Source organism: Triturus cristatus, chromosome 9, assembly GCF_964204655.1.
Source record: "Triturus cristatus chromosome 9, aTriCri1.1, whole genome shotgun sequence".
In the NCBI taxonomy this organism is placed as follows: domain Eukaryota; kingdom Metazoa; phylum Chordata; class Amphibia; order Caudata; family Salamandridae; genus Triturus; species Triturus cristatus.
The window spans coordinates 464,127,425-464,150,472 of NC_140592.1; the positions used below are offsets into that span (position 1 = coordinate 464,127,425).

The following is a 23,048-nucleotide window of genomic DNA, read 5'->3' on the forward strand; positions in this document are numbered from 1 at the left end:
GCACAAGAAAGATCCGCCTTTTCGACTCCGGATGGGCATTACCACTTTCGGGTGATGCCCTTCGGAATGAAGAACGCCCCGGCCACCTTCCAGAGACTGGTGAACAAGGTTTTGGCCGGGCTTGAGGCCTTCAGCGCGGCCTACTTAGATGACATTGCCGTGTACAGCAACCACTGGGCCGAGCACCTCCGTCACCTGAGGGCCGTCCTGGCCGCCCTCCAGCAGGCCGGGCTCACAATCAAGGCCAGCAAATGCCAAATCGTCCACGGATCCGTGACCTACCTGGGCCATCAAGTGGGGAGCGGGCAGGTGGCCCCCCTCCAAGCGAAGATAGAGGCCATCAAGACCTGGGAACCCCCCACTACCCAGACCGCTGTCCGGGCCTTCCTGGGCCTCACCGGATACTACCGGCGGTTTATCCGGGACTATGGGAGCATTGTTGGCCCCCTCACAGAGTTAACGTCCAAAAAGCAGCCCAAGAAGGTACACTGGACACCCCGCTGCCAAACAGCCTTCGACACCCTAAAAACAGCCATGTGTACTGCTCCGGTGCTGCAGGCCCCGGACTACCAGAAGGAGTTCGTAGTACAGACGGACGCCTCCGAGTATGGGATCGGGGCCGTCCTATCCCAAACCGACGAAAAGGGGCTCGACCGGCCAGTGGCCTTCATCAGCCGACGACTACTGCCCCGAGAGCAACGCTGGAGCACTATTGAGCGCGAGGCCTTCGCTGTGGTGTGGGCCCTCAAGAAGCTCCGGCCCTACCTCTTTGGCGCCCACTTCCGGGTCCAGACCGACCACCGGCCCTTGCAATGGTTAATGCGAATGCGGGGCGAGAACCCCAAGCTGCTGCGATGGTCCATCTCGCTACAAGGGATGGACTTTGACGTCGAACACCGGCCCGGCAATGACCACGCCAACGCCGACGGCCTGTCCCGCTTCTTCCGCCTTGACGAGGAGAATCCCCAAGGAGATGGGTGACTCTCCATGCCTTCGGCTGGGGGGGACGCCTGTTGGACCCGGCCTCGTGGCGTGGTCCTTAACCCCCTGGATTGTGCCCGTTCCCCGCCCCGGCCGTCACGGGCCACCCGTCTGAACTGCACCAAGGCCCTTCACCCGGAGCTGCACGTGGTCGCATACTCCTCGTGGCTCCGCCATCTTGTTGGCCTCCACGTCACGCCGTGCACCAGCCGGCGCGACCCCGCTCAACCCGGCCTCGGCCCCAGCGAAGCCCCGACATCGAGGCACCACGAACTAGCCAGGGGGTGCCGCAGGAACCATTCATCGCCCCCGGCGGAGGACAGTATCGATGGGACCCCCAACTGTCCTCCCCTCTCGAGGTGTGATCGCCCTGCAACTCCCATGGGCCTGGCGCCTCTCCTGCTGGGCGTCTGGCCACCTCCACCCGGCCACTCCGCCCCCTCGGGCGCATAGGTCCGGACATCAAAGGGCTCCAGACCTATATCTGGGGCGACCCCACCACAGCTCGGCAGTTGTATCCCGGAGTCGAGAGCCCTGCTGATTGAATCGCGGCTGACCCTACGGAGAAGAACTCTTGTCGGAACCATCACGAGCCCTGCTGACTGCGTCACGGCTCCTTCTTGTGAACCCTTTCTGAACCACCTGGAACATCGGAGCCCTGCTGACGCTGTCGCGGCCCAACCTCGCTGAAACCTCCCTCGGAGCCCTGCTGACGACGTCGCGTCTCGAGCTGAGCAGAAACCATCTTGAGAGCCCTGCTGATTGAATCGCGGCTCTCCACGAACTGTACGCCAGAGCCCTGCTGACGCCGTCGCGGCTCGACCCCTCCGAGATCGGAGGTCCTCCAGCTTGAGGATAAGAACTGGGCCCCGGGTACCCTCGTACCGCACTCCTGCCAAAGACTGTCCCGCTACCCCTACCCTTCCAAAGAGACACTGAGACTTTTGGTGGATCCCTCGATCCCTTCGTGTAAATATTGACCTCGTAACCTTTTGATTGCTGATAAAGAATTGCTTGTCACCAGACAACCTCCTTGAGTCCTGTGTGGTGGTGTTACTGTGCTAGTGCGTGATAGGAGAAGGATCTCTCAGGAGACTTCTCGGCAGCGCTCGGCTACTTCGTGCCGTGAGAGGGCCCCCCTTGGTGGTCTCACCGACTCCTCGGGGTCCGCCTTCCAACAATAGGGATATCCTTGTTGATAGCCCATGGTGGATTTAGCCATGTAATCCACCTCCCATTGGATTACATGGCTAAATCTGAAAATTAGCAGATGTAAAAAAGCAGCATTAACCGTGGTTAGCGCTGCTTTTTTTTGTCTCTAACAGGGTTAGCGTGAGGCTTGATAATAGGAGAAATGTCGCTTAGCGAGATTTCTCCTATTATTTTGCTCTGGAACGCCCACTTTGCATCCCATTAGACAGACCCCCCAGGATATAGCGGCATGGATTAGCAAATTTAGCGGCACAAATATGGAAATTTAGCGGCACAAATAGGGAAATTTTGCGGCAATTTTGCGGCATTTTAGTTTGCAGTTTTTCCTACAACAAACACAGATATCTTCGTTTTTTAAAGTATTTAACAAGCTAAAGCTATGTATATTTGGTGTATTTACAATGTAGACACTTTGTTTGGCTTAAAGGCTACATATATGTGTTTAAAAACAAAATGATGCCCCTGAGGCCCCGCCGCGTGCCCCGTGTGCGGCGGGCCCAAAAAGAATGCCACCTGGGCCCGCCGCACACCGGGCATGTTGCGGGCCCAACATTTGTTTAGAAAACAATATATGCTCCTCAGGTGTTGGGGGAGGGGGGGAAGCATCTCCAGTAAGTCGAAGAGCCAGGTCTTGAGGGTCTTCCTGAAGATGTGCAGTGTGGGGGCGCATCTTGCAAGAAGAGCTTGTTTTGGGTGTTAGTTGATAGTTGGATCTACCGGCTTCATGTTTTTTGCTAAAAACAATGGTATTGGCATGTCATTGGAGGTTTCTGATGTTGCCATTATTTGGGTTGAAGAAGCTTCTTTGGCTTCTTTGGCTTTTAAAGCCAAAAAAGCGGAGATAAAGCCCTTGTTAATATGCCCCTAACATTTTACTCAACACAGCAGAGCAAGGCAACTTGCTGCGCTGCGTTGCGTGAAAGGGAGAGAGGAGAAGTGTGCCATATCTATTGCTCTCTCCTAGCACTGGCACACTGTGTGCTGCATGCGCCTATGCAGGCACCCTTATGGCATGCTGCAAGGATGCCTGCATTACAGGCAGGATTGTTTTTGTGCAGGAAAAGGACACCTTCCTGCACAAAACCAATCCTAGGATGCAATTTCCTCTTTCTATGTTTGATCCAGAATGCATCACGCATAGAAAGAGGAAGTTTTGAGGAGAAATAAAGATATTTCTCCTTGTTACGCCTCTGTCTCGTAGGCGAACCATTTCGGCACAAACCCAGGTATACAAATCTTTTTGTATTTTGTATCTTTTTGTAAATCTGTTTGTGTGTCTAAATACAAGGATTAATTTTCTCCACCCATGTAACAGTAACAATTTGAACCGCGCAAAGCCACGCAAATTTACTTTGCATGGCTTAGAAAATGCCAAAATTGATTTTGTATTGGGGCTGTGCCTCAAAAATTATGCCAAAACGTAATACATCTGTGCCCAGTTTCTTCAGGTTTTCAAGTCAGCTACTTGACTACTAGACCACATCTCTTCCATTGCTAGTCTGAGGCCCGGATTGAATGTGCTATGCTTTGGCTGAACGAGTGCAGTCCCGCAAAGGGGAAGAGTGATAGCAGATTCTACTAGATAATAATCTGATTGTGACATGTTACAAGCTAAATCTATGGTCTGAAAAGCACAGTTGGTATGTTTTCCTAAAAAGTAGTGATTTGCTTGTGTGGACGTGTTTTCCAAAATCAAAGGGTACTGCTCCCCAGCGAGCTTTCACTGTCAGTCAGTTGTCTTGCAAAGCTAACACAGACCTTAATGCATTCAAGGAAAATGGCTTATCCTCCACCTGGACTTGCCATTCCGCCACTCTGGCATTCTTAGGTTAGTTGCAAGCTAGTGGGTGACTTTAAGAGCCGCATGGACTGCCATGACCCCATAGCCACTCTAAAGACTTTGTCTCCTGCAGTGTGGGACTGGTTTGAAAACAAAATTCCAGGGCTGATAGTCCAATCTGCTTGCTTGGTAGTAAACAACAGGCATACTTGGGTTTCAGTGTGCCCTTCACACTGTTAGGCTTGGTGCACTGCACCTGCTCTACTAGTGTTTCTTATGCTTGAATTTGGCTGGCGTATTTTAGCTGTTCATTGCACAAGAGAAAATTGTTCCCAGTATTGTTAATCATGCACGGATAGTCTAGTGTAGAAGCCCATATTGGAACTACCAACTAACATGGCGCCACTGCATGTCGCACGATATTAGCTCCTTTCGCGCGTTCACCCTTTGCAGAGCCAATATTAAAAGGAGGCAAGCAATATGAGTTGGCAACCGCTGCAGAGAGTGAGTTTCCAACTCAATTTGTGAACATTGAGCATAGCTGATGTCCAGGGGTGTACGCAAAATGAAGGGGCCCACCTGCAGAATATGACAAGGGGCCCCTTGAGTGACCAATATCGCCGAGATATTCATTGGCCTTGGACTGAATGGGGCTCCTCTTGAAGGGCTGCCCCCCCTGCACCGCTTGGGCAGCTGGTGCCTGTGTTACGCCCCTGCTGATATCCATCAGGGTTCTGCAACCTCCCCAGGACATCAGTTGCAACTGTAAAAGCCTGTGTTTTTTTTTTTTAGGATTAGCCTGCATGAACAGATGCGCTGCTGCTTGCAAGATATTTTGTCAGTTTAAAGTCCACCTGTTGCTCACCATTGGTTGGCTTCATCGTCACTTTAGTTTTCTCGCTTTTGTTTTGTCAGTTCATGTTGGCTTCACCTCCTCTTTGTATGTTTCTGGAGCATGGACCAAGTACTGGTTACTTTCTTTGTGAGTGTCCTTCCACTGCTCACGCTTTCTGACCTGGTCTACATTTTTCTTATACTTGTAGCACTCACTAAGGGGACATGTGTTTCTAGATCGTCTTCCTTCTGGCCCTGCACTATGCTGCTGCTTTCACCCACTCTCTTCCCCTGCTCGTGCTTTTTCCTTTTTAGTCTTCTATCTTCTCCCCTTCCAACCTTCTGTTTTTCTCTGTGTTGTTTTGTGCTCCTCCCAACCTCCTGTCCCTATCTATTGCATGCTCCCTCCCATTCCTCCTTATGCTGCTTGCACATCCTAGCTTTCAATGTTGTTGCATGCTCCCTCCCGCCGTCTAGTCAGTCCATGTTGTTGCATTCTCCCTCCCATCCCTCCTTGCTGTTGCGTGCTCCCTCCCATCACTCTGTGTTGTTGCATGCTCCCTCCCACTCTCCTGTCCCTCCATTTTGTTGCATACTCCCTCCCACCCTCCCGCTGCTGTGGAGCATGGCTGAAGGTAAAAAAAAATCCTATGATGTGGCCAGAGATGACAGTGTCATAGCACTTTTATTTTACTTTCAGCCATGCTAGAAAAAGAGCACCTTTTTTCTAGAAAAGTATGAATATTGCATTATACTGCGAAAAATAATTTTTATATTTAAAAATGGGATATGTAAAAATAAATGCAGTAAACGCATAATAGAAACTTTCTTCTATTCCTGTTGTAATACTATTGTTGTGAAAGTTATGGGCTACACTTCCCCCATAGGGACCACTCTATTGTTAATAATTGTCCAGCCCAGGTCCGTGGGATAGTGGGTTGCCCACCTTTTTTCAAGACATTTTATGACAGCACTGAATATAAATGGTATAACTTGAAGAGACAGGGAATACGATTTTTCCACAGTGGAATGAATTACCTTGTTATTCAGAGTCAAGAGTTACATCATGGAGTAAGGAACATGTTACTAAAACCGTAAGCATCTCTTCTTGGCATGCAGTGTTGTAGATTCACATGTTCCTGCCATCTAGTGTTGGGCTCAGTAGTGTGCAAGTTATTTCTCTTCAAAGAAGTATTTTCAAGTCACAAGGTTCTTGCACTCCTCCTATCACTGTTAATGCACATGGGTCTCGGCTCTATTGTTTGATTTTTTTGCATGAAGGGTGAGGACTAGATGGAGCATATAGATACAGAAAAGATGACCATGCATAAGAAAGATTTAGGATGAAACTAAAGAATGTCCTCAACATCTGAAGATGTCAAGACAGATGGGTGGGTGCATGTGAATCTACAGCACTACATGCCATGAACAGATCCTTACAGGATAAGTAACATTTTCTGTTTGTGGCTTGTGTAGCTGTATATTCATATATTGTGCATAGACTGTAAAGAAGTTCTCCCAGAAGTGATGGCTAGCCTCAGGATGTTACAGAGGCTTGGAAAAGTTTAAGAAGTGCTGCCTGACCAACATTGTTGTGCTAAAAATTTCACACAGTAATGTTTTGTAAACATGTGGGGGGTAAGCCAGGTAGCCACTTTACAAATGCAGAGTATGGGAATATTACCCAAGAAAGCCATAGAAGCTCCATTTTTGCAGGTTGAGTGGGGTTTTGGAGGGACCAACACGGGACGTTTTGCTTTATCATAATAGGTCTGTATGTATTTCACCAGCCATAGTGAAATTCCTAATTTAGATACTGCCTGCCGCTTGTGCAGCCTGGAGAAGGAGACAACATTTTCTGTGTCTTACTAAAGACCTTCAGTCTGTCAGTGTGTGCTTTCTTGACATCCAATGTGTGAAGAGCTACTTCTGCTACTGATTCTGGATGTGGGAAGAACACTGGGAGCTCAAAGGTTTGATTGAGGTGGAAACTAGAGACCATCTTAGGAAGGAATTTACGGCTTGTCCTGTGGAGCAACCTATGCATTTGGAAGAAAGGTTCTGCCAGGGTAAGCGCCTGTATCTCACTAATACACCAAAGGGAAGTGATCACTGCCGGAAAAGCCACTTTCCAGTAAAGGAACTGCAAAGGATAAGAGTGAAGTTGTTCAAAAGGAGGGCCTGTTAATCTAGTAAAAGCAATGTTCAGGTTCAACATAGGAGTTGGTGGCATGCGTGGTGGGATAATCTTTTTGTGCCCCTCTTTGGAGGCTTTGATAACAGGCACCCTGAAAAGCGAAGTGTGCTGTCTGTTTTTTAGCTAAGCAGTAGCAGCAGCCAAATGAAGTCTTCTAGCAGTAGAAGCAAGATATGACAATTGCAAATGCATCAGGCAACAATGTCTTGGACGGTTGCTTTCAGATCAATGCTTTTAGGGAGACAGTAGTCTACAAACGATTCCACATGGCTGCATAGCATGGTCTGGTAGTATGAATTAATGAATGAATATAGGTTTTATAAAGCGCGAACTTAGCCCAGGGGCATCAAAGCGCTGCAGAAAGGGATCAGAGATGTCCAAAGGTAAGAGACTTACAGATTCAAGCTGGTGAATAGCCAGGTCTTTAAGGCCTTACGGAACGAGGAGTGAGTTTCCAGAGCCGAAATTGAAGGAGGAAGGGAATTCCACAAGTTGGCTGCAGCCAGCGAAAAAGCCCTCCCCCCATCTGGATTTCCTGAACCCGGGAGCTGACACCAGATTCTTGCTGGCAGATCTTAGCTGCTTGCCGGGGACAGTTTTTTAATGCCTTCAGACCCCATATCATACCAAGCACAGGGCTTTACACACAATTCTCTGACTCAATGGAAGAGAAGTGTGGCTCACTGGTTAGAGGAGGCATACCCTGAAGCAGAGGTCAGACCCGGGACCAGGGTTCAATTCCCGACGCGGCAGGGTCTGAGTCCAAGTGTCCACGGACTCGATAATTCTCACTTTGGTGCCTACTCGAATCATGGGTTCACACTCTGCAACTCTGGGCAATAGCTTGCTTAATCTCCACTATGGCCCCCCCTGCGGCGGGATGCCTGGCTTTCACCTTGGGGATGCCCAGTATGGGTTATCTCACAGGGAAAAAGCCAGGACAGGTTCCCAATGCAAGCGCTGAGATGCCCAAGGGTAAGTCGAGCGCTATATAAGAACACACATACATACATTCTGATGGTGGCCGATACAGAGTGAAATTTGGGGAGGCCCATCACCAGCCTGGCAGTGGCATTCTGCACAATTTGAAGTTGATGTAGGAACCCCTTATTTATCCCTACATTAAGGGCATTGCTGTAATCTAATCTAGATAGCACAAGGGCCAACACTGCCTGTTTCCGCAAGGGGAGGGATAGAAATTGAAAGATCTTTTTGAGAATCCTTATCATCCCGAAGCAGGTAGAAACTGTTCTATTTATTTGGGGGCCCAGAGAAAGGGAGGTGTCCACTTTGATGCCTAGATTTTTGGCACTGAGGCCAGGATGAGGGCAATATCCAAGCGTATCAGGCCACCAGGCCTCAGACCAAATCTCCTGTTTGTCTCCGAATATTAAGATCTCAGTCTTATCCCCATTGAGTCTTAGATAGTTTTCCACCATCCATGAAACCACCGCCTGCATGCAGTTTTTAAAGTTTGCTGCTGACGCTTCGACACTCTCAGTGATGCTAATCATGATTTGAGTGTCATCAGCGTAGGATAACACTCCTAGACCGAAAGATCTTCCAACCCTGGCAAGCGGGGCTACATAAATATTAAAAAGGGTAGGACTCAATGAAGATCCCTGGGGGACTCCACAGAACAAGTGTTTAGGAGCGGAGAAGAATTGGCCCATCTTAACTCTTTGTGCCCGCAAATCTACAGGGAGAGATGGTATCGAAGGCTGCCATCAGGTCCAGAAGGATCAGTAGGGTGGTATGACCAGCTTCAATCTGTTGTCGAATGTTGTTGAAAACAACGGTTAACGCCATCTCGGTACTGTGCTCACTTCTGAACCCATGCTGCGAGCCATCGAGCAACTGATGATCCTCCAAATAAGTACTAAGATTGAGGTTCAGTTGTTTCTCCAAGATTTATTTGCTGGGACAGGCAATAGGGAAATGGGTCGGTAGTTCTTTAGTTCCGCAGGGTCCAGAGAGGGCTTCTTTAAAAGAGGTTTAACCACTGCAGTTTTCCACGCAGTGGGATACTGGCGAGAGGTAATGACAGCATCAAGGATTGAAATCAAAGGTGGGGCAATAGCATCCATTCCCAGTTTCAAGATCTTCAAGGGGAAGGGCTCCAGGGGGGAACCAGACCTAATTCCACTTAACATCCGCTCAGTGTCCCCTTGAAGTATAGGAGGAAAGGAGCACAAACGGCAATCCTTCAGAGAAACTGCCAGGGGATCTGATGGAAGATCCAGCTTTGATCCTCCAGCATTGGACCTCTCCAAAAGGGATTATATGTCCTAATTTTGGCATAGAAAAAAAATTCCATTTTATCACACAGATCCTGGGAAACCTCAGTGTTAGCAGTGGCCGTGGGAGCTAGGAGAGTATTATTCACAGTGCAAAGTTCCCTAGGGGATTTTATGGATTCCATCATCTTAGAATAATAAAAGACCTTTTCCTCATTATTAAACCTGCAGGCCTCTTGAAGAATGGCCATGCATTCTGCAGTCCGATTAAAGTAGATTCTAGGACCTCAGGAGAGTATTAATCACAGCGCAAAGTTCCCTAGGGGATTTTATGGATTCCATCATCTTAGAATAATAAAAGACCTTTTCCTCATTATTAAACCTGCAGGCCTCTTGAAGAATGGCCATGCATTCTGCAGTCCGAGTAAAGTAGATTCTAGGACCTCGGGAGCCAAAACACAAGTTTTAGCTGTTTGGGGTTGGGATATCTGAGAGTGCCTTGATTTGGGAAGAAAAGATCTGGCTTGTTGGGCATCTCCTTATGAAGCACTAGAGAGAGGTTGATACGTGTGGTGCACCAGGACTGGCTAGCCCACATTGGGTCTATTAGAATGAGGGTGAGGGGTTTTTGCTGTAACCTCCAAACCACAGATAGAAGTAGTGGCAGAGGCAAAAAAGAATAAGGAAATATCGATTAACAGTTCATAATAGTGCATTGCACATGGACTATGGCTGTGGATACCTGGAGGCAAAGTTTGGGTATTTTGTGTTTTCGGTGGTGGCAAACAGGTATGTCTATGCGGGGTATAGTTCTCACGCGTGGACTTGTTGATGCACCCTGCTGAGCAGGTCTGCAAAGTCGTTGTCCCTCCCGGGGATGTATTGTATGAGGAGATGGACTGTGTGATGGAATTTCCCACCACTAAATGCCCCGGGCTAGGGCCAAAAACTGAAGGGAGTGTGTGCCGCTCTGTTTCTGCAGGTAAAACATGGTAGTTGTGTTGTCCTTCCAGACAATAATTTCCTAGTGTTGAATGAGGGGAAGGAAGGCCCTGAGGGCTAACTGGATCATCAACAATTTCAGGTAAGTGATATGGAAATCCCATTGATCCAGTGTCTACATACTTTGTATGGTCAGGTCTTGTAAGTGTGTCACAGAAGCCATTCAGTGAGGTGTCCGCAGTGATGGTAACTTGGGAAATGTGGTCCAGTAAGGACAGTCCCTGCAACAGGTTGTTGGTATTCCACTACTACAGCGAGGGATGAGTACGGCCCCAAATCAAGACTAGATCCTCCCACTGACCCTCTGCTTGCGACTATTGTGCTGCTAAGAATTTCTGCAGTGGACACGTATGCAACCTGGCATGTGTGACTCTGGCTATACAGGCCATCAAGCCTAGGAGGCACATGATCTTTCTGACCATTACCGGGTGATCTGACTGAAAAAGAGGTAGTGCCGTTTATAATGCTTGCACCCTTAATGGGCGGGGGAATGCCTTCTCTACTCAGGCATCGAGTATGGCCCAGAGGAAAGGTTGTACTTGCAGGGGCTGGAGATGGGAATTGGTTGCATTAATGGTGAAGCCTAGGCTGTGCAATGGTGTCTTGAGTGTGCGTCAGCATTTGCTGCTGTTTGGTGCTTTTGATCAGCCTTTCGTTCAGATAAGGAAAGTCATGGAAGCCTCTCCTTCTGAAATGAGCTTCTACCCCCAAAAGACACTGTGTAAACACCCTGGGAGCTATGGTTACTCCAAACAGCAGCACTTTGAATTGATAAAGCTGACCAGTTACCACAAACCAGAGGAACCTTCGAGGGGCAGGGTGGATGTGTGTGTAAAAAATAAGTATCTTTCAGGTCGAGAGCGGTCATGAAATCTACCTGCTGTAGCAGTGAAATGGCATCTTGGATTGTCACCATGCGAAAGTGCTCTGACAGGATGTACTTTTTGAAGAGTCTGAGGATGGGCCTTAGGCACCCGTCTTTCTTGGGAATCAGGAAGTATGAGTACACCCCTTTGCTGCAGTGTGGGGTATCACAGGTTCTATATCCCCTTTGCTGAGTAGTGTCTGCATCTCCACTTGGAGCATGCTCTGATGTCCCAGGGAGAGCCTGTGTGCATGGGGAGGGCTGTTTGGTGGTCTTTGTGTGAGCGCTAGGAAGTACCATTGCGCTATAATATCTAGAACCCAGTAATCCTAGGCGATCTCTGCTTAGTGGCCAAATGTGAAGATTCTTTTGCATAAATGTATGAACATTAACGTTACATCTCCATATTACCTCAATTGGAATATCCTGTATTGTCCTTATCACTGCATGTTTTCCTTCGTGATTTGCATTTGGGTTTCACCAGTCCTATACTGGCGAAAACCATTCGATGATAGCCTTTTCCATAATCTGACGCATAAATGCTGCATCACGAATGCAGTGTGATTCTATCACTCTAAATCAGCAGAAGGGCAAAAAGGGTGCATTCAGAACAATGCTGATTGTGCCATGACAACCAGGGCCATGCTTGGATCGCAAACCAGCCCTGGCAATTACGTCTGACCAGTGGAGAGGTGTGGTGCAGCGGCCAGGGCAGCTGACTTTGGAGCACAGGGTTCATGGTTCGATCCCCAGCTCCAGAAGCAGCTGAGCTCAGCCCCATGTGACTCTGGGCAATAGCTCACTTAATTTCCACGATGGCTTCCAGTGCCTTGAGACCCGTAAGGGTGAGTAGTTTGCGCTTTACAAATACGGATTTAGATTTATTTAGACCGGCCACCGGGGAGGGGGGCGTATGTAATTGCCAGGGCTGGAACACTGCTGCTGCACTTCTGTTACAAGGGGCCGATTTTGCACTGCTGCAAAGCCGGCCCCCAGCAACAAAAATGGCTCCCACTGGTACAAAACCGGCCCCCACCCTACTAGCCCACCGGTAAAATGCCTGGTGCCCGCTAAGGCCAGGCCGACCCTGAAAACTACATCTTACAGCTGCACACTACAAGACATCTCTACTAATAATTGTACACAGCAGTGCCTGCCTAGGGGTATGATAATGCACACTTGGAGGTTTTGAATGTATTGTGCACAGTAAGAGGCTTCCATATTGCACCATGAGGGCATATATTGTATGCTTATACTAGAGATTACCCCAAAGCATGCACACTATGGGTTTTAATGCAGACTAGATTGCTTCAGCTCTTCATTCTTCTGAAGTGGATACACTGAGTATCACCGAGCTGAGTAATCTTAACATATCTAGCATGTATAAAGAATTCAGTTTGTGATGGGTGCCATGTGGCAGCCACCAATTATGTTATATGCTGGTGCAAGCTTGCAGTGGAAATCCACTCAAAAGGTGTCACTGATTAATATACGGAGACAGACTGCAAAGCAAGGTATGAAGAATTTTGAAACCCTCCTATTTTTTGTGGGTTTTGTAAGTTCGGTCCAGGGAAGTACAAAAATGTTACTATAGAAAAATATTTGTTTTTTTCAGGAGTGCTTTTATGTTTTTTGATGCCATGCTCCCAAATGTGCACGTTGCTCATCACTTGCCTGTTAGTTTTGACCCAAAGCTCAGCAGCAGATACAACAGGTGCATGGACCATGAGGGACTTCTGCAACCCAAGACGGGCCCATAATACCCTTGCTATGCCACTGCTAGAAGTAGTAAAGTTACTATAAATTGTAAGAGTAAATTTACATGTATAGATTTGCTCATGCATTTATTTTGTGTTTATTCTATTTCAGGAGCCGCCTCCATAGTCAAAGTCCATGTCCAGCATCCTCCAGAGGCCTCTGTGAAGATCCACCAGGTGGAACGAGTGGCCGGGCTCGAGGAGCAACCCAGCCCCGGTAGAGATCTATCAAGGAATTCCCTGACTGCGAGCAGGAGAACTCTTTACAGTGTACAGGCCCAGAGCAGCTCTAACAACAATGGATACACAGAATCCTCTGGTTTTGGCTACTGCTTCCGTCAGCTGAACAATGGACAGGTACATTAATTTCTCCCTGACCATACATGGCCACCTATTTCAGTTACCTCTTCGTTCCTTAGAGGCCTTTGTCATGTCTAGTTCCACAGAGTTCATCCTTGTCATTAATACGTTTTTAAGAGAGACGCCGTCGCCTGCAAGCTTATTGTGCTTATCTGGCCCTTTGGTTTGGGTTTGTAGGTCGAGCCTGAGCAGCGCGAGCGCTGCTCTAAGAAGGCATACTGTGTTCGAGTCTGGACTTAAAGCCCCGCCCACTCTACACCCATATTTGTAATTGGCTTGTGTTATTGTCCTTCGTAAATGCTGGCTTCTGATTCGTCAATGGGCTTGTTAATCCCTCCCTAGTACCGCCTTGTCTTCATTTGTAACCTCCCATGAAGACTGGTCCTTTTACTTCATTGTTACATGGTACCTCTGTAAGCACTATTTTCTTTAAAGAGTTTCACCTACTGCCGGCACCACATGAGTTCCTGCAATGTGCTTTCACCTTCCAAGAAGCCTTGGACAATGGCGGCTGCTTCTTTGAAATGCAATAGGTCTCGCATTTACAAGAGTTTGAACTATTAGCATTGTAAACAACAATGCCATTTATATATCTGTTAGTTATCAAAACCGATAAAAGGCATTGTCATTTACAATGCCAATAGCTTAAACTCTTGCATATGCGAGACCTATTGCATTGCAAATGCTTGTTTAACTCATGCGTTAAGCCCCACCTGACTAGCAAGGAGGCACCATTATTCACACAGTGTGGGGGACGCTGCTGTGGTGGCCTGTGGGGTGACGTAGTGACGGTGGACGTAAGGGAGCGGGAGGGGCTGCAGTACCCCCCTGAATAAGCTTGAAGGCGTTGAGGAGAATGAGCAAAAAAGAAGCCTTTGCATTTGGGTTTGTGTTATAGCAGTTCCTCTTTGTTCAATGACAGTGATTGAATGTCAGGCGTCATCTTCGGACAAATTGCTGCTTATTCTTTTAACATGGAGATTTTGTTTACTTATCCCTTCTTTGACGATAAAGTGAGAGAATTGTGTAATATGATCCTACTGACAATCATGCTAAAGGAAAACAACTACATTCAAGTACATGCAAATTAACTTTATAAGAATATCAAAGGGTAGCAACTTCAAGGAAAGAACACATAAAGCAAATTACTTTTTTTAAAATTTGAAATGTAAGGGAACCAAAGATTGAAACAAACCGAGGCACTCTACGTATGCGATGGACAAATGGTAAATATGTCTGAAAACCTGATTTCTACACAAAGTATTGTTGCATGAATTATACGTTCACCAATAAAATCCCAAGCATGATGTAGTTGTACTGAATCAATGACAAGGTAAAGCCACCTCACAACATGCAACAAGCAATGACAAAGCCAATAGGTCAGGTCTTGGCAAGTCAGTGTGCTAATCTTTTTAAAAAAATGTATTGCAAGTTTGTCACAAAAAAAAAAAAGGAAATGTCCGACCACTTACACTGAGCCAGTATCTGCTCGCAATAAATAATTTAGTTTTGAGAAACGTTCAGTGATGTGGCTAATTTACTAATTATATTTTTAACTAAAAAGCCTTTTAGTTGCACCATGCATTTGGTTTTTATTGTTTGTAAAGGAGACACGATTGAATCAAAACCTAGCCAAGCAGTCATATTGTTGTCAACTACAATGTTACAATGTGACTTAAACACTTTATAGAAGCAACTATAGAAAGATGGAAAATAAATCACCCTCTAAATGGGCACCCAGAGTTGAGGCAAAATAGTTAATAACAAGGATTTAAAGTTAATGTAAAACAATAATATAAAAGCACGCTTTGTCATTGAAGAGAAAGGAACTATTTTTAGGGGGATGTGAACAATGTGCAAAGGATTTGTGCAGTCACTCAACATTAAGGCAGCCAATGGGTAAAGAGCATGGAGTGAAGGATAATGTGAATGGCAATTTAACAAACCAATGGAAGCAGCTTATTGACCCAAAGTCTCTCTGTGTATGTAGAGTTGTATGAATTTTCTGGAAAAACAATAGTCAGGTGAGACAGCTTAAGGTGTCTCAAAGGCCAAACTTAACAAGCATTGGCAAAGCCAACAGGTCTCACCTTTATAATGCAAATGCCAAGATACTGGCTTTGTCAGTGTTTGTTTGCTACAAAACTGGCCCGTTTTTTTGTCAGCTATGTTTTACTCAGAAAACTGATCGGAATTCAAAGGGTCAGAGGGTGTCAGAATAATAAAAAAACACACTTGCCAAAGAGTAGTTTACATTCAACAGGACTGAAAACAAGTTCAGTCATTCAGTCCTCAGCAAAAGCCTAGGCAAAGGATTTATGGGCCTCCAGAAGAAGAGACAGCTCCTTTTCAGTCATGCTAAGAACGCCTTTTCCCCCAAACACCAGCTAAGCAAATGCAGCAGCAAGAGCCCCCAAACCCCAGCACCATAAAACCCCTTGTATGCCAAGGCCTGAGCTTTCATGCAATATGTGGATTTCAGGAGATAAAATAATAACCCTTAATGTCTGCCCTATTGTGATACCCTAGCAAAAATGTATACTTTGCTAGGCTTTTACAAACAAATTGGGGTGGGGGGGGGGGGAGCACCGCTAACTGCACGGGTGGGTATTTGAGCGAAAGCTGTACACAGGGAGAGAGCAAGTAAACATATACATTCACATAGAGAGCTGAATGAAAATGGAAAAAATAGTTCCCTGAATGTGAGCAGGCGAAAGATACAAGTCATGAAAACAAAAGGACCGCAAAAACAACTATGCTCAAGGGTAAAGACAAACACATGAAGAGGAAGGAAAGACATTTAATAAACAAATTAGAGTAAATAAAAATCCAATCTGACACTTTGACGAATGGAATGGTGGCAAACCCCGAAAACTAGGCAACCTTTATCAAAATGGAGAGCTACTCACATGGGAGGAAGCGTGGGGAAGGGGGGGGGGTTTCAGACTCACTCAACTTCTTCATTGAGTGGGATGTGGGGCAGTGAGGGACAAAGCAGCGCGGGAGAAAACGAGACTAGAGACGCTGTACTCAATCAGGGTACTCCGAAAAGTAATCACATGGCTGCAATTGGCAATATCAGGCACCGTTCTCAAAGTGAAACTTAGTTGCATCATCGAATAAGAGAGTGACCTTGGAAGAGAGATACCTGAAGAAGAGTGGTGTAAAATCTGGAGAGCCGCTACATCTTCCATTCGCAAAACACATAAAGGGAATGCATACAAGCTCCTCACTATGTGCTACCTTTCCTGATGTGACTCCACTCAATGTTCGGTAGCCCTGAGACTTGACGGAAGAGCTGCATCCTGAGGGGCACCTTTTTTCACATGTGGTGGTCTTGCACATTCAATCTTATTGGTCCACCATTCTTTTTTTTTTTTTGGAAAAACTTTATTGTGCAGAGAGTCAAAATTACAGACACGGGCCTACAGCCACCAGGGCCGGCCGCTAGTTTGTGCCAGTCAATTACATAGCGTCGCAGAGCAGCAACTGATCTCCAAAGGCACAGCAGGAATATAGAATTATTCTCGGCAACTCAAAAGTTAGACAGGATACAGACATTTTAAAATTTTGAAGAGAACTAAAAAAAAAAAACAAAAAACAAAACTCAAGGCGAGAAACAATCTAAATGGTGCCGAGCGCCGACGGGGGGACCCCACCATACCAGATAAAGAATCAGGAGGTCAATAAAGTCAACCCGGGGGGGGAGGGGAGGCAGCGGGGAAGTCAGAACCATCCACATAACAAGTACAGTATTCCGGGAACCCCAGGATCAGGGGGACAGAGGAATGTCAGAAGTATCTTCAAAAGGGGGCGTACAAATGTTACCTCGGTAGGCGTTCCATTGACCCCAAATTTTACCCCACGCCCCAGGCTTGCCCCGAACCAGATATACCGTCTTCTCTCTGAACATACACCAATCCATGTTCTCCTTCCACACTGACACGGTGGGAGGCCGTCGGGAACCCCAAAGCTGCGCGATATCCCTCTTTGCAATCATGTTCCCAAGTGCCGCCCACCGGGCCTGGGCAACGTTGTAGTCATTAGGCTCCCATACATTCAGCAGACATCGACGAGCCTCAGGCAACAGAGCGACCCCAGTGACATCCTCCATCACTGCATGCACACGGCGCCAATAAGCCTCGACCTCGCGACACTCCCAAAGAATATGAAGGAAGGTGGCACTCAATCCACAGCCGCGCTTACATAGCCCATCCGAAGAAAAACCCATCACAACCAACCGAGGACCCGTCACATACACACGGTGAAGAATTTTTAGCTGGACAAGACAGAGATGGGCCGGAATGGCGACCTCCTTCGGGGAGGACAGTGCAGACTGCCAGTCCTCGTCGTCCAACTCCAACCCGTCTCCGGCCCAGGCCTCCCGAAGATGCACAAGGAGGTCTGCCCGATTATTAATTAACTTCTTATAAATTAAGGAAATCGTACTATCGGGCAGATGACCATCAAGTATACGGTCCTCGAGTGGGGAAGCCGCGGGGATCGTGGTACCCGCCCCAAAGGCCGACAGCAGAGCGTGGCGAACCTGTACGTACCTGAAGAACTCCCTCTCACTCAACTCATACTCACTCTGAAGCACCGCAAAGGATTTGACCGCACCTTTCACCCAGAGGTCACCCACTCTGCTGATGCCAATCATATCCCAGTTCTCAAAGCATTTCGTTGTCCAGAGGCATCCCAATCCGTCCGACGCAAACAAGGGGGTCGCTCGTGTCAGGCGCTCATTCCAACCCATGGCAACATTAGCATCCCTCCACACACGTACTGCAATCTTAGTGGGTCCCGTTAGGTTCCTCCCAGTCGCCCGAGAATAGAGTGCTCTGTTGAAGTCGCCACCAGGCAACTGATATTTATCCATCTCGAAAGCCGGTGCGTAAGTAGCATGGTTAATAGCGGACAGCTGGGAGGCCCAGTAATACCTCCTGATATCCGGGAGCGCGATGCCCCCGTCGTACCAGGGGAGAGTCAATTTTATGAGAGAGCTATACGAGCGCGACCATCCCAAATCAGTCTCCTCTGCAAACCCTCTACCTCCCGGAAATAAGCTGCTGGAATAATGTCAAAGGAGTTCTGGAGTGCATAGAGAAATCGAGGCAGTGACATCATTTTAAAAAGTGCCGCTCGACCGAGTGGCGACAACGGCAACCTACGCCAGCGGGCCACATCCAACTTCAAGCGCCGGAGAGGAGGAAGGAGATTATGCTCATGGCGGACCGCCGGGTCCAACGATACATAGACCCCCAAGTAATTGAAACCGGATTGCGAAATTTGGATGGGAAACCTATTCGGCAGGGGGGGAAGGCCACCGGAAATGACATATACACAAGATTTGGACCAATTAATAGTCAACCCGGAGTTTTTCCTGAAAGAAGTGAGGACATCAAAAAGGACATTAAGGGATTCACGCGGGGAGGTGAGGTACAAGAGAATATCGTCGGCGTACAACGAGACTCGGTCCTCAAAGCCAGGGGCCCACTGAATACCCCTTATCGACGGTTCCCATCGGAGCCAGGCTGCGAGCGGTTCTAAAGCAAGAGCAAAGAGCAGGGGGGACAACGGACACCCCTGCCTAGTGCCCCTCCCGAGAGCGAAGGGCTGGGACACCCTCCCATTGACAACAACCTGAGCTAGCGGATCCGTATATAAAAGTCTCACCCAACTGATAAATCCCGCCCCGAAACCGAACTTCGCCAGTGCGACCCAGAGGTATGGCCATTCGATCGTGTCAAAGGCCATCGTGGCGTCCAACGAAGCCAAGATGGCCGGCTCGGAAAGAAACTCCACCCTGGCGAGAACGCCATGCAAACGCCGCAGGTTGAGAGCAGTGTTCCGGTGGGGAATGAAACCGGACTGATCCGGATGAATCAAGTCACAGATAACAGCGAGTAAGCGATTAGCGAGGACCTTGGCAAGAATCTTCGGTTCAGCGTTTAATAGGGAAATGGACCTGTATGAGGCACAACGATCACGAGGCTTGCCCTCCTTAGGAATCACAACTATGGTAGCCAGACGTTGGTCACTAGGGAGGGAACCGAGCTCACGCGACTCCAAAAACATATCGGGGAGAAACGGCGCCACTTTATCAGCGCATAATTTGTACAATTCAATGGGCAAGCCATTGGGGCCCATAGCCTTACCAGTACGAAGGGAACGAATCGCGGCCGCGATCTCGTCGGCTGACAACGACGCATCCATGCATTCTCGATCCTCTTCAGACAGGCAAGGCAGCGCAATATCCCTCAACAGGGAACAAGAGTCAGCCACATCTCTGTCGGACACCGGGGAGTAGATCACACGAAAATAGTCAGCAAAACACTCCACTATCTCGCCAGGGTCAGTCACACGCACCCCATCGGGGTTCTGAAGCACAGGGACCACGCGATTCACTCTCTCCTTCTTATCAAGCCAAGCAATCAGTTTACCCGCCTTATCCCCGACATCATACAGTCTACCTTGCTGTTCCCTGTACAATGTCTTGGCGGCATCAGTGACAAGGGATTTGTATTCAAACTGTTTCAAGCTAAGGGCATGAAGCCCCTCATGAGTAACACCCGAGTCTAGCTCAGCCTCCAACTCCAGTATTTCAGCCTCAAGCCCCGCGACCTCCCCATTCCTAGCTTTCTTGGTCTCAGCTATTAAAGAGAGGGCCTGGCCCCGTATGACCGTTTTAAAGGCTTCCCACAAGGACACTGAGGACAATACAGACCCCTCATTCTCCAAGAAGTAGTGGTCGAGCGACTTCAGGAGGCTATCGCGAGTCTTAGGGCTACGGAGATGCCAAGGGTTAATGGGGGCGATCCGCCCCGCGGCCTGCATCCCCGTATCGAACTGCAGTCACACAGGGGAGTGATCTGAGATGCCCCGGGCCAAGTGTCGAACCTCACCAATGTGGGTGGCCTGGGCCGCGGGCATAAGGAAGTAATCAAGCCTGGAGAGACTCCCATGCGCCCCGGAGTGGAAGGTGTACTGACACTGCGTCGGGTGCATCAACCTCCAACAATCCACCAGCCCAAAAGTGTCCAGGAACCCACCAAGCCATGATTGGGAAACGGGAAGGGCCCTGGGGGTATGACGATCCAGGTCGCCGGATAGCACAGAATTAAAGTCACCACCCATGAAGAGAGAACTATCCGGGAGTTCCAGCAACATCCGACCAACATCAGAGAAAGCGGAGGTCTGGAGGCCCGGGGGGACATATATCGTGTCTAAAGAAAGGGTCCTACCCTCCCACCTCCCAGTTAGGGCGGCATAACGCCCTCTGTCGTCAAGGATGACGTTGTCAATCTCTAGTGGGAGGGAAGACCGAACAAGAATACCAACCCCCCTGGAACCGGTGGTGAACCCGGAGTGTGCAACCAGTCGGTATCCCCACCTATTCATAGCATGACACACATTGCCAACCAAATGCGTTTCCTGCAGGAGTACAACATCAGGCGCCAGACGACGCAAATATTGTAGTACAACACCCCGTTTGATACGATCCCCCAATCCATTGACGTTCCAAGTTAGCAACCTCAACCCACTACCCCCCATCCCCACAAAAGTAGCAGGAGTCTCCCCACAGAAAGCAGGACACCGGAAACAAAGAAAGAACAAATATGCCGCCTTGAGAGACAAAAAAAACACCCCCATACACAAACACCCCCACCAAAACCCGTTACAACTCCCCCCTCCCTGCACCCCTGCAAACTGTAAAACCACCCCAAAATGCAGTGTGCCTGTCGCCCTAACAATCCCATTCTACAAAAAGACCCCGGAGGAGGAGGAAGGCCGGCCACCACCCGCCACCCGGACGAGAGCTACTATAGAACAAAATATACAAGAGAGGTAGAACCCAACTGAGTAATGTCCGAGTATCAAGGTTAGGGACCGAAAAGTCAATTCTGTAGAGGCTCACCACCCTCGTCACCACCAGAGTGCCCCGCTCGATCGCCCCGACCAGGCAGGGAATCCAACCAGTCACTCACATTGTCCGGTCGTTCAAAAAAGAAGGTCCGCTCCTCATGTTCCACTCGAAGCCTGGCAGGGAAGAGCATCGCATACTTCAAGCCCAGGTCCCGAAGACGTCGCTTAACCCCCTGAAAGCCCATCCTCTGTCTCTGAACGAGTTGAGTGAAGTCCGGGAAAAAATTGACTGAGGAGTTTTCGAATTTCACCGGGCCGTGCACCCTCGAGGCCTGCAAGATCGCATCTCGGTCCCTGAAATGGAAAAGCTTGGCGATGATAGGCCTCGGGGGAGCGCCAGGCCTAGGCTTACCGCCCGGGACACGATGTGCACGATCCACAGCAAAAAACTTGCTAAGTCCAGACGGGGCAAGATGGGTGAGGATTAGCTCTTCGATCAGGAGGTCAACAGAACGAGTCTCGGGATTCTCCGGAACACCTATGACGCGGATGTTGTTGCGTCTTGCCAGGTTCTCAAAATCATCCAACCGATGGGACATCAAGTCGTTTGCCGATTTCAGGGCGCCAAGGTCTGTTCGGAGTTCCGACACATCGGCCGTGAGGCTGGAGGTCGTCAAATCCAATGACTTCACCTTCTCGTTAGTTTTGGACAGGTCAGCCCTGATTAAAGTGACATCGATGGCGACCGTGTCAAGTTTACGAGCCAGGGCCTCATACTGCTGGCCGATGGTCTCCTTCATACCGGTAATGGCGCCCATAATGTCCTGCAGGGACAAGTCGACAGGGACAGATGGGCCGTCTCTAGCATCCTCCAGGGCAGTGCTGGAGGGCCCCGGGGATCCCTTGGCTTGAGTGTAGCGGTCCATGACATTTGTCTGGAACTGTGCCCCGCGAAGAGACGTCTTGGTCTTCCGCTTCTCGGGTTCACCCCTGCCCGTCATGGTGGAAGATGCACCCCGGAGGGGCCCGCAGGACCGAGTGAAAATGGCCGCCGGTCGGCCGGGCACCAACCGGCCGAGAAGCTGGGCCGTGGGGTCTGGAGAAAATCACGACTTGACTCAGTACTCCGTAGGGAGAAAGCAGTGATGACACCAGACTGGACTGGTCCCCGGCAGAGCGGAACAGACCCTCAATCAGACCGTGCCAGAAACCAAAAGCGAAACTGAAAGTGGGGGACGCCCACTGGTGAGGTCCCAATGCCGTTGTTGTTCAACTACGTCCCGGATCCACAGCTCACCAAGTCCCCGGCACTGCCCCGAGATGGGCCTCAAAAGTTCAAAATGCTGTAATATCGGTCCCCCAAGTCCGATTCAAATTCTGAAAGGAGTTATGGACTCAGTCTAGGTTCACCTTCAAAAGCCCGTCCAAGAAATCAGGATATCATCAGGATAAATTGCGAGGAGTGGCGAGGGTCCGGGGAGCCCTGTGCTCACGCGACCATCTTGGATGCGCGCTAAGCTCCTCCCCTGGTCCACCATTCTTGTCACATTAGGGCAATGCTAGGGATTACTCTCCCACTACATCCTCTAACGCTGCTACAAGGTGACCCTGGAGAGACCAGTGTCTAACCACTGACTATCCCTACGGGGCAAGCGTATTACTCACCTGCTGGTGGCAGCCCGAATAGTTCTCACACAATTTTGGAAACAGCCCACCATTTTGCGACTGTCTGTTTCGTGGGGGTAGGTGTGGTCCATCTACACACTTGAGCGGTTGACTGCATTGAAACGAGACTTGATGGACGAATTTGGGGCCACCCGGCTCCCGTTTTGAACTTGCATGAAATGCGACAGACAATTGGCAACAGACCCCGGTCAAGTACCCAAACTCATTCGCAAAGCTAGTCTCCATATCATGGATTCGAGCTCCACACCTCCACCGAGATAGACAATGATGA

The 23,048-nt window shown here is 48.8% G+C and overlaps 1 protein-coding gene across 4 annotated transcripts in view; it reads left to right on the top strand.

Annotated features, from left to right (window-relative positions):
• Positions 1-23,048, top strand: part of LTBP4 (latent transforming growth factor beta binding protein 4) — a 1,245,426-nt gene that overhangs the window by 778,346 nt on the left and 444,032 nt on the right. For all 4 annotated transcript variants that reach the window (XM_085625396.1, XM_085625398.1, XM_085625397.1 and 1 more), the window contains exon 7: positions 12,978-13,222. In XM_085625396.1, the coding sequence (XP_085481522.1) occupies positions 12,978-13,222 (245 nt within the window). The remainder of the gene's footprint in view (positions 1-12,977; positions 13,223-23,048) is intronic.